The 12,034-nt window shown below is 41.5% G+C and overlaps 1 protein-coding gene across 2 annotated transcripts in view; it reads left to right on the top strand.

Moving 5' to 3' along the window:
• The window catches only part of SYNE2 (spectrin repeat containing nuclear envelope protein 2), a 166,785-nt gene that overhangs the window by 100,588 nt on the left and 54,163 nt on the right, over positions 1 to 12,034 (top strand). For both annotated transcript variants that reach the window (XM_066321631.1, XM_066321630.1), the window contains 13 exons: positions 837 to 968; positions 1,532 to 1,684; positions 1,937 to 2,146; positions 3,318 to 3,419; positions 4,477 to 4,596; positions 4,748 to 4,948; positions 5,302 to 5,475; positions 6,064 to 6,195; positions 7,914 to 8,110; positions 8,335 to 8,467; positions 9,120 to 9,302; positions 9,737 to 9,883; positions 11,511 to 11,687. In XM_066321631.1, the coding sequence (XP_066177728.1) occupies positions 837 to 968; positions 1,532 to 1,684; positions 1,937 to 2,146; positions 3,318 to 3,419; positions 4,477 to 4,596; positions 4,748 to 4,948; positions 5,302 to 5,475; positions 6,064 to 6,195; positions 7,914 to 8,110; positions 8,335 to 8,467; positions 9,120 to 9,302; positions 9,737 to 9,883; positions 11,511 to 11,687 (2,061 nt within the window). The remainder of the gene's footprint in view (positions 1 to 836; positions 969 to 1,531; positions 1,685 to 1,936; positions 2,147 to 3,317; positions 3,420 to 4,476; positions 4,597 to 4,747; positions 4,949 to 5,301; positions 5,476 to 6,063; positions 6,196 to 7,913; positions 8,111 to 8,334; positions 8,468 to 9,119; positions 9,303 to 9,736; positions 9,884 to 11,510; positions 11,688 to 12,034) is intronic.

Genomic DNA, 12,034 nt, shown 5'->3' on the forward strand with positions numbered 1-12,034 from the left:
GTGTGGTTCTCCATCAGATAACTGAAATCTGTGCAAGGGTTCTCCAGAGGAGATTGTTACTGCATAGTGTTTTCATAATTGTCTTTTAATTTTACTTTGAGGTAAATAATGTCTCTGAAGTAGTGACTGCTATGCATACTGTGGGAGCACTTAGGTGAATCCCTGTGGTTAATGTGCAGAATTGATGTTATCTGCTTACTTCTTTCAAGAGAACTAAGGGAATTATCCAGCAAGCTCGCAGCTGATTCCTGTGGATGTGGGTGAAATCTCAGTTCCCACAAGTGAGAACATTTTGGTCAAAGCAGATCTCTGGCTTAAATCTTGTTCTGCCACTCACCATTGTGTTGTCTCATTCTCACACATCAAAAGCAGAGTTTGAGCTGTGTGTATGCTCTGAACAGACTGCAGACTTTTACTGCATGGATAAAACTGTAATTCCTGTTATTAACAGTTTTGTTCATTCTAAATTAGAATTACTAGTTTTTCTGTTCTCTGAAATTGCTGCAATATGAGGAAGAATATCAGACATGTAAAAAGATGAATGTCAGCTCTTCTTCAGGCAAGACTTACCCTGCGGTGGGCAGTAGGGTTGCCTTAACCTAAACTACAGCTGTAGCTCATAAAGCTGGGAATCAGGGGCTCCTTTTTCAGTCAAGCTCCCATAAAGGCATAGCATGTCCAGCTTCTGCCAGTGAAAAGGGAACTCTGCTATTCAGGTGCTTTATCAGTGCCTTGAATTTTTTAATGCTTTTTAACAGGAGTGTTATTTTGCTGTCCATAGCCTGCTTTCATTTGAGTTGTTCTTCTAATTGCAATGTTCTTTTTCCAAATGATAGATCACAACAAAGATGAATGTGCTGCCTAGAGGCACATTCTCAGGTGCAGGAACCCCAACTGTGGAAGAGCTGAAAACTTACACTGTCCAGCTGGGAGACCTAAGCCAGGAAGCAAATGTAGTGCATGCACAGGTAAAGATGGCATGTCCTAAGCATTGCAAAAAGCCCAGGGTTTCTAGACACAAAACACTGTTTGGACACTGGGAAGCAGCCAGTAATCCTATTATTGCAAGTGGCATTCACTGTAGTGAGCTTTTATGTTGGCTATGGACTGTAATGTAGAAATAGGCTGAGGATTTTGAGAGGAAATATTCCAAGTTTCCACTGCAATACTTCTACCTGAGTCCAAAAGTTCAGTACTGTGGGTAAAAATCCTCAAACATTATGAAGTAAGGAGCCTACGAATGATTTCAGTAAAATCTGCAGGATTGGAGCTGACAAGACAAACTTCTTGTGCTCATGCCTGAGATTAGAGATGTGTCAGAGCACAGCCACTGTCCAGTACATAAAGGGTCATTGTCTCAGCTTTGGCCTTGACAGCTCTGAATGTTACATGCATATAATCCAAGCCCATCCCTCAGTATTTCATTATTCCATTTTTCTATTAGCTGAGCAGACCTCTAACCTTATAGGAGTGAATGAATCTTAGCCATGCCTTGGGTGAAAGTACTGACAACTGCCTTGCATTTACCCAGGATAATGTGGCCGAGGAAGTCTCTTCCAATTTGGACAGAAAATTGTTTGAGTTGCTTCTGGCAATCAGCCGGTGTTTGAATAACATGGAGGAGATGCTGAACACCTCTGTGCTCTCCACTGAAGAGGCAGCCGTGCAGCAGGCTCTCTATGAGGTAACTGCCCCAAATTCTTCAGGGAAGGAACAACCCCCGTGGATTTCTGTTACAACAGAATATATATGGCTTGGTATTTCTTCTCTGTTCCGCTGGCATTATTCAGGAACAACGCCACCAAACTATTTTGTATTGCACGGATTTGGGCCTGTTGCTTTTAACAATTATCAACTCGAGCCCTGCTGCCTCTTATAGACAAGAGTCCTTGCGCAGACCATTTTCACTCGTGTTGTTTTTCTTTCAACCCTTTAGACTCTATCTGTGGAGCTGCAAAAACTTCATGCTGATCTGAGTGAGAAAAAGGATGATCTTCTGAAGTCCATCAGCTGTGCTGGTGGGAGCACAGATGTGTTCTGCGAGTGCTTTAACAACCTGCAGGCACGGCTGGAACAAACTCAAGCTGCCACTGCTTCAAGGAGCAGCTCCATGAAAGCTGGGCTGGATCATAATAGCAATTACCTGGTACTCCACTGCCAAATGCACATCTTGTTTCACAGCATCTGTTAGGCTTGTCAGTGTTAATGCATTTGGGTTACAGACCAGCAGCCTCTAATGGGCTTTTTTCTTTCTTCACTACTTAAAAAACTTGTCTTGGCCTCTCAATAGGCAGATTAATTTTGCTGGTTACAATGTGCTGTTTGCAATGCTGGCTGCCACAGAGGCCTGGATCACAGTAGAAAATTTGCATGCAGAAAGTATGAAAGTAATCTGGGATCCCATGCAGGCTGAGGTGCAGGCTAGAGCAAGTTTCTGTGTATAGGGACTAGGGCAAGGAGGGTTTCATACATTCTTTCAGCTGCTGTGTCCTCAGGAGAGGCAGGCTTCCTCCCTTGTGGTGCCATGTCTGACACTGGGCTATTTTTGGCAATGTATTGGAGATTGATTTGACCCCACTGCATTTACTCTTCCTTTAGATTTTGTGCCACAGAAGCCGTAGTTTCATGAATTTTCCTCCTTTTGTTCTTTGGTGGAAAAGCAGATCGTGAGAAGCTTTTCTTTAGATTCTTGTGGTGGGCTAAATCTACTAACTGTTGCTGGACAATATTCAGATCAGGTGTTTCGTCTGAACTAAGGAAGGAAGAGTCTGATCTTTGAAATACAGTTTGCCATGTCCAATATGCTCATCATCTGCAGGTCATCCTGGCCCTTTACTACTGAATAATAAAGCAGCTCCTTTGAAGAACACTGGGATGCTGTCTCCAAACAGCCACAGAACTAGTCTTGCGATGTTTACTTATGCAGAATCCATAGAGCTCCATCAGTCCCCAGTAATGGGCTCATTTTCCCATTTTTGGAAGAGAATAATTGAATTCTCCTACCGCTTACCCAGATTTTTACAGCCACAGAGGATCACTGTGACAGAGTAATCTGCTTCTTATATATTACACAGACTCAGAATTTCCCTTGTCCAATTAATGCTTTATTTTGGTATTGGAGGTTTTTTGTTTGTTTTGTTGTTGTTGGAGGTTTTTGTGGTTTGGGGTTGTTGTTTTTTGTTTTTTGTTTTTTTTTTTTTTGAGGAAAAAGATTCGTTTGCTTAAAGAGGTAATCATTTTGTTTGCTGTGTAATTTTGTCTCATCATTATTATACTCCTGTTATGTGATACATTTCTGACACTTGTTCCTTTTTCAGAATCAAACCAGGCTACTCTATGATCAGTTAACTGAGAAAAAAGCTGCTCTGCAACAATGCTTGAATGAACTACGTGGACACAATGTTTCTGAACAGCTTCAGGTAATTTTATTTGGATGAAATGAGAGTTTTTACAGCATTAGCTATTATTTCCAGTTTTCTGCAATTTATGAAGTTTCATATTTTCTGAAGTGTGAGTCTAACTTAGGTTTTTAAAATGGGAAAAGAAGAGTGTTCAGTATTTGCTGTATTCACCAGTACCCCTTTTCTTTTTTTTTTTTTTTTTTTTTTTTTTAACTACACCCTAATCTATACTCAGACCTAATTCCAGACATTCTAGTGGTTGGAGGAACCAGTCTCTCCACTACCTCCCAGAGCAAATACACCCCATACTATGGCAGGGAACAAAAAGAGCTCTACACATGTTATACTTTTTCTTATGCCAAACTACCTTTTCTTTGGGAATTGGACTCTGGTACTTCTGTCTTCTCATGCAGCATTTATGAGCACTTTATCATATGGAATTTGACCAGTTAAGCTATTTTCTTTGATCTTTATTTGGTTTAGCAGAAAATTAAAAATTAACAGGCTGCATATCTTCCTCAGAATGGTGATTGGCCATTTACCTACTTATTACCAAAGTGGGAAGGGCATTCTGAAGCTTTTTTTGTTACAGGCTCATAACCTTGCTTAGAGGCATAATTTTTTGCCAGACTGAGAGTTGTGTTCCCTGCTCAATTCCCTAGCAAGGACTGGCTGTATTCTGTTAGGTAACCACTCTTGGAAAAGGAATGCCAGAAGTACATAGCTTTCCTTCCTTCAGAGGGATCCTGTCTCAATCCCTGAGTATTTCTGATTCATAAGAAAAAACTGTTTTCTGAGTCCATGATTCCTTTTAATGGCTGCTCTTGAATTAGTAAATGGAAAGGTATGTTGAATATTGTCCTGAGACACAAGACCTGAATTCCCTTCTTGGCTGTGCTGTGTGTAACACAGTAAGTTATGCCATGTTTTGTCCATTTAGTTTATAAGCTCGTTGGGTTTTCTTAGATGGTAGCACAGGAGAGATCCAGCCACTGGATTCACTGCACTATGAGTGATAATGGCAAATTTATTGGAGTGGAACTCTTCCTAACAGTTAATTTTGTCCTTCACCCAGAACATTGATGCCTGTGCTGTGGAGCTGCAAAACTTCGAAAACCAAGTAGCAAAATTGAGAGGCCATGGAGAAAGATTGCAGTTACCGATCACCTTAATTCAGGAAGCTTATAAATTAGAGGTAAGAGCACAGTACAGTTTCCACTTAATCAGGAAGGTTTGATTCTCCTAAACGATGCATTTGCAGCATCAAAATGGTTATTTTGTATTCTGTGGGTTTGTGGGATTCATTTCTGTCTTTCATGAGTCGCTACACTGTGCTTGCATTGTAGGATGTTCTGGATGACATGTGGGGGATTCTGAAAGCAAAGTATGTGGAGCTGAACTCCCCTTCCATCAGTGAAAGCCAGTATGAGGACTTGCTTCGTGGGTTTGCAGAGCTGGTAGCTATTGGAAGAGAGAAGATGGCACAAGACCCAAAGCACCTAACGAAAAGCAGAGCAGCTCTGCAGTCTCATCTGAAAAATCACAAGGTATGAGTTGTTCATCACAGCACTGCTCTGGTCAGCATAGCAAGAAGCACTGTTTTCTTTGGCTGGTTTCTCTCCAGTGTAGTGGAGGAGAGTGACTGGCTCATAGCAAAAAGGAGGGAGTGGTGTATATGCAGAAAACAAGGACAAATTTTTCTGTAGACCAAAATAGTGCCAGTTCTGGTGATAAATTGCTCTTTCTGCTTACCTCAGAACACGTTGCTGTATAAGGAAAACACGTCTTTCTTATAGTTATCCCAAAGGGTTATTGTGTCCTGCCTACTACTTAGGACTCCTGCTGTGGGAGTGTGATCTCTGTTAAAGAGCAAGCTTTAACTTGTTTTGTTTTTCCCCAGGACTTTTTCCGCAACCTCACAACACGCATGGCTTACATGGAAGCATTTTCCAAGAGAGTGAGTCCTTCTGTCCTGCAAAAGAGAGAGGAATTCTGGAGAGAGCTGGTGAATGAAGTCAAATTGCTGGAGAAGAAGGCCTGCCAGTATGGTATACACTTAGAGAGCCTGTTAAAGGTAATAAATCAAAAGACACTCAAGAGTAAAACATGGAGGGAAGAAGAAAAGTTGCATCTGAGGCAGCTCTTGTCCTGCCAGTGATTCTTTGGGTAGTAGTTGTCCTTTCCTGTTCCCACTGGACAGCAACAATCTATTTATTACTTATTCTGTGTGTCAGTAAACCAGCTTCTTGTATGTCACCTTCTCTGGATGTAGACATTTCAACACATCACACCTCCTTATGACTTCTTGCTGTAATTTTTGAGTATCTGGACTGACAGAAGAGCCCTTTAAGGCAGAAAAAACCCAGCACCACTTTAAAATACAACTTTAATGTAACAAATAATATCAGAACATCCCTAGGGAATAAAAAATTGTGTACATCACTTTAAAATAACAATCCTTAAAGATTTTGGAGAACATATAATTAATTAATCTGTGGTGAAATCATGTCTCACTTTGATATTTACATATAATTCACTTATTTTTGTGCTGTTTCATTAAAGCAAGAGCTACTGATGCTAGAAGAAGGCCTTAAGGCCCGAGTCTGGTGTATTAAAATGCAGATGGTTGTGTGCTGTGTTAACAATTCAATGTATTTTTTAGGATTGGACAGTATTTGATGAGGATTGTCTCGTTTTCAATAAGGAGTTAGAAGCACTTTCCTCTATGTTGCCTTCTGTCAGTTTGGTTGAAGAAACTGAAGAAAGATTAATGGAAAGGATTGCACTTCTAGAGGTATTTATGTATTTGTCACTGCTTTTCTTTATGGATCAGCAGAACCAGCAAGAAATATTAGTCACTATATGAGGAGATGATTTGCAAGGCACTGCTTCCTTTATCTCCTCAGCTGTGTGTGGGTGCAAGCTCAAAACTGACTTTTAAAGTAGGAGAAGATTGGGCTGCTAATTCCAGCCAGGTGCCACAAGTCCATTTGAGTGGGAGTAATGACTATAACTACTTTATAACTCAATCTTCAAAGGAAAGTATTTGGGATAAGATGGATGTTATGCAGGTTCCGTGGATCCCAAGGACAGTAAGAGCCATGGAGTGAACATAGTGCCACTTCTCTGTAATTGAGAAATTATTTTCATGCCACTGTGTAATAACTATGGAAAAGGAGAATCAACCTAGGGCTTTCAAATATCTGAAAATAACAAATATTTGAACTCTTATTGCAACACTGGTTGCAGCTGGATCTCTGATGACAGAGCTACATCTTTATTTACAACCTCAGCTCCAGCTGGAAATGTTATATCCATATTTAAACACATTTAAATGTAAGGATATGAAAGCAGCATTTATGGTTGTTTATAAAATAAAAAAGAAAGGTTTATAAAATTGAGAAGAGAGGTTTTCAGTAGTCTTAGTGATGTATTTTCAGAGAGTGCTCTGCATTCCTCGTGGGTTTGACCTTTCTCAGTCTTCAGAGGACACGCTCTGTTAGAATTTTTTTAATTAATAAGTTTAATAAAAGCAAATTAATGAGTGTTTAATAAATTATTAATGAATGTTTAATAAAGGAAAAAAGTGCTATAATGATTTAATCTAGTTGACTGCAGGAAAGACATCACTGGACATTGCCAGGAAAATCTGAGCTACAATAAAGCCTTTGTAATAAATCAATAGTAGATGTTTACAGTCAGAGTGGCCCTCTGGTGCTTTTGATACCTGTTGCACTGAGACATGAGACATGCAAAATTTGCACAGCCATTGATGTGAAGTTGCCTGGTTTTCCTTGGCTTTTTAAGTTCCTCACTAGCTCTTCACTCTTAAGTCTTTTTTTGTCTTTTAAAGACTTCAGAAACAAAGTCATAACGCTTTAGAAGATGATTAGTGCAGGGTGAAACTGTGGAGCTTCACAGTTTCAAAAACAGAGGAGAATAAAATTCTCTAGGGCTTAATTCCTGCAAGAGAAATACCCCCAAGACCTTTGTTTTTTTACTTAATGACTTCACTGTCCACTCTTCATTTCTCCCTGCCAGCATTATTCAGTGATTATCCCAGCAGTTTCCTTCAAAACAGTGGTAATAGTTTTTCAAAATAGAATAGAGCCTGAAGGAGGAACAATAACTTTTGGGGGCATAAGAAGACAACAATTTTATGGTGGGTGTCCAAACACTGTCAAATGTTTAGACAGTGCAGCCATATCTGATAGAGGGTGTTTGTCCATTGCCTGAGATCAGGTGTCAGAAAAGCCCATCAAATCATAATACAGTCATTCTCATAATGTATAAAAGTATGTGGAGATTTGTTCTGACCTACCCAGAGGCAACATGCAAAAACCTGTGTCCCTTTTGCATGTAATGAATTACAGATTTCTATCATTTGGAGGATAAAATACGTTACAGAGGAAATGTGAGATTAAGAAGTTAGAACAAGTGATATGTGTTTGTCTAGTTGTGTGTTCTGTCTTTAAAATGTTACTGTTTTGCAAACTTCCCATATTCTGACAGAAAATCAAAATTAGTGTTGATGAAAAGCATGCCAGGCTCTACCAGATGGTAAAAGAAGGGAAGAAATTGCTGACTGGCGTGAGCTGTCCAGAAATAAGAAACCAGATTGGGAAGACAGAAGAGCAATGGTTGTCTTTAACCAAAAAAGTTGGCCATGAGCTACACCGACTTCAAACATTACTGAAACTCCTAGTCAGGTGGGTCCAACACAAAAAAAATCAATTTGAAGTATCAGCTAGACATTAGTTTGTGATTTTTTTTAATAGATTACAGCTGAACCCTTGCTTCTGCAGGCTTATGCAGCAGCAGAGGTGCCAGAATAGTACCCTGTGCCTTGTCACTGGGAAGACAATTTGCAGGGTGAGAAATGTATCCCAGCCTCAGCTATGTCTGTGTTTCTGTGTTTTGTTTCCTCCTGTAGCTACAACAGAGACTCAGAGGAATTGATAAAGTGGTTGGATTCTGCTCAGCAGAGAATGAATTTTTGGAAGGAGCAGTCTCTCAATGTGTCACAAGATCTTGCCACCATCAGGGACAACATCAGCAGCTTGTTTGTGAGTCATTTCTGCTGCCAGGTTTAGATAAGACATTGTGAATTGTGGTGAAAATGACCCTTTTGAGAGGTTTTTTTGTGTTTGCCATGACCTTGAGCCCCCACATAATACAGCAGTGAATGGCTGTGTGTCCCAAAGCCATTAACAACTGAACCTGGAGTGTGAGCTCAAGGGTACAGGAGTGAAGGTGGTCAGCCAAAGTCAAGAAGGAGAAACATGCTGGATTGCATTTCATGTCTTTGCCTGCTCCTGTTGGATAGCTAGCCAGGAGCTTCAGCCCCAGTGTGAGGCCAGACAGAAGGAACAGTGCACAGGGGGAAAGCAAAGCATCATGAAGGTTTGACTGGTAGATGTGAGCTGGCCAGAGGTCTGAGGACTGGGGTGGCTCCCTGGACCTCTGTATGAAGTGGATATTCCTCAATATCAGGATATTCCCCGTCTCTGTGGGAGCAAAAGGTGGCATTCATCACTATAGATGGTGGGCAAAAATATGTTTTATCTGCCAAAACATTTGAGGTTAGGTTTTCTGAACTTTGCCATCTTGGTAAAATCTGTTTGTTAAGGCATTTGATCCTGTGAAAGTATGGTTTGTCTTCATTTCAATAGATAGATAAATATTTACCCTCTTTTAAATTTCTCCTGTGCATCTCAGGCATTTTCTAAGGAAGTTGATGAAAAATCTTCCCTGAAGTCATCAGTAGTGAGCACTGCCAGCCGGCTCCTCCATGTGAAGCAAGCTGATACTGCAGCACTTAGGTCATCTTTGGCAAAGTTTGAGCAAAAATGGGGAGAACTGATTACACAGCTCCCAGCCATCCAGGAAAAGCTTCACCAGGTGAGTAAAAAACTCTGCTGCCATCTCTTAGTTCAAGCTAAATAATTATGTTAAAATGCTGCTGCTGGGATTCAGTTGCCTTTTTCTGAATTTGCTGTGCCATGCTTTCAAAATAACCCCACTATTTTACTGCAGTTTAAATATTGCTGTGTTCTTCCTGGGCTGTTTTACATGTATTTATTATCTTCATGGTTTTGCGTAGAGTCTGTCACTTAAAATTAGAAAGATTACTCAAAATTAGAAAGAATTTTATTTCAGATTCCTGAATTCTAGAACTGAAGTCATTTGCCCCTCTGGAGCACAGGGCTCACTTTCAAGTTCATGCCCCAATAATGCGATTATAGTGCCTGAGCCTTTCTAAAAATAGAAATGTCATTTTCCTTGGTATTTTTAACAAGTAGAGTGTAGAGGATTCATTATATGCTTTACCTCAGCTTCAGATGGAAAAGCTTTCATCACGGGAAGCTATTGCTGAGCTAATGGCCTGGCTGGACCATGTGGAGCAACAGCAGGAACGTGAGGAGCCAACAAATTCACAATGTGGAGCTGCCCAAGTCAAGGCCCTCCTTCAGAAGTACAAGGTAAATGGGAAACTAAGACCAGGCCTGGTGTAGAAAGGATGGAAGCAGCCTACAGGCACTGTCATATCCTTCCCCTTGCCCTCAAGAGGGTTTCTCAGTCTGAAACATCTGACATCCTCCTTTATAAAACCTTAGGCTTCCATGACACACAAACCACTGCCTGTTCTGCAATACAGCTACTGCCTGCTGGGCTGTAATCTCCTTTTCTCATGCTGTCCCATCTGTCTCATTTGTTCTCTCTCTTGCATTTAGATTATAAAATGTAACGAGCAAGAAAGCTTCCCTTCCTTAGGAAGACACAGTGTTTGTGCTGTGTTCTAGTCTGTCTTTTTAACAAGGAATACCTCATAATGGAGCTCCCATAACCTGAATCCACTTAACTAGAGAACGGGGGCGGGGGGGGGGGGGGGGGGGGGGGGGGTTGAATGTTATGTGTCATCAAAAGAAATAACCTGCTAGGAAAGAGGGAGAAGATGAACATCCCTGCAGAGAGAGAAAGAGGCTGCAGCAGATTCTTGGTGCTGTTCAGATGTCAGAGCACCAGTGGCGAAGAGGCTGATTGTTCCAGCCACAGGAAGGATTCAAGCTGTGTACTCCAGAGATGCCAGGGAGCCCAGCCTCAGGGCAAGAATGCCAACAGAGCCATGTTTTGCTCTGCCCCTGCTCAGGGCTCAGACAGGCTGTCAGTTCTCAGGCTGCAGCTCACAGGCACTTTGGTGCTGCACATAAGGCAACTGCCAGTGCAAACGTTTCTTCCCAAGTGCCTTGTAACACATATAACATTTTGGTCTGTAACAGCTGGATTTGGCAGTTGGAACATGTAGGGGAGGTGCTGTTTATAACACTTTGGATATTTAGAGGTGGGTTTGTAGGTGTATCTTTTGCACTTGTCAGCAAGGTGGGGTTGTATGTGCTGAGAGAAAAGCTGGGATGAGGGTCACAAATTCCTAGAGGGAAGCAGCTGTGGCTTCAGTGCCTTCATTGCAGTATTGCCTGGTGACTTTTCTGGGTACTACTAGATAAGTATGGACCCCTTTCCTACTCTCTTCTAATACCCTCTGAAATAAAAAGACATTCCCTTATATTTTCACTTTGCCTGTAGTTTCTCACTTATCTCTCTGCCTCAGAGATGCTGGTGCTAGAGGACACTTCTTCCTCCCAGATATTCTGATATTCTGTTCTGATATCAGATACTTTGTTAAAAGGAGTAGAAGCTCTTGCTGCATTTGAGTGTGAATTGCAGGAGTGTGGGAGAGTTTTGGTCTTAGCCTAATCTGGGCCCATAGCAGTGTGATGGTTTTGTCCAATGGATTAAGTACAGGGTCTGGTACCCCCAGGTTTTATTCCCTGCTCCATCACTAGCCTGTTTTTACCTTGAACTACTCACACAATGATAGAGATTTTCTGCAGAAATTTCAGTGGATGGAAACAGCTACCCAAATGCAGAATGGTAAAATCTGAGAATTAATTTTACAGACAGGTCTCTTTCAGAAAAATATTTTAGGTCATGATTCAAGCAAAACCATCAATGTCCCATTGCCACACCTTGAAGCATCATTGGAACCGATCAGATTGAAACTACAGAACTGATTGGTTTACATTTTTGCTCTTCTTTTTTCCCCTGCAGGAATACATGATGGAAATGAACTTTAAGCAGTGGATGGTAGATTTTGTTAACCAGTCCCTGCTGCAGATGAGCACCTGTGACGTGGAGAGCAAGCGCTACGAAAGGACGGAGTTTGCTGAGTGCCTGGGCGAGATGAACCTGCGCTGGCACCGGCTGCAGGCATCCCTCAACAGAAAGGTTGGATTGAGTTCCCATGGCTTTCTCTCTTACAGCTCTGATTTTGCCAGTGCCACTGCTCTGTATTGGGGATATATTAAGCTGCCAGCAGTTTTCCTGTTGTAGCAGTTGGATTTGTGAAAGCAACGATTATTAAGTAAGTAGTGTTGACAGCCACGTTCAGATGGGGACATATGAGCCTCCCGGACAAGGCACAGCAAGGATCTGTTCCCAGCCCTGCTCCAGCCCTCCTGGGTCACTGGAAATGAGGTACTCTGTGTCAGTGTTCTCCTCCTGCAGTAAATATGCAGTTCCAATGAATGGAGTGCTTTGAAGGTCAGCAGCTGATAGAGTCACTCTACATGCAG

Source organism: Sylvia atricapilla, chromosome 6 (assembly GCF_009819655.1).
Source record: "Sylvia atricapilla isolate bSylAtr1 chromosome 6, bSylAtr1.pri, whole genome shotgun sequence".
NCBI classification, from domain to species: domain Eukaryota; kingdom Metazoa; phylum Chordata; class Aves; order Passeriformes; family Sylviidae; genus Sylvia; species Sylvia atricapilla.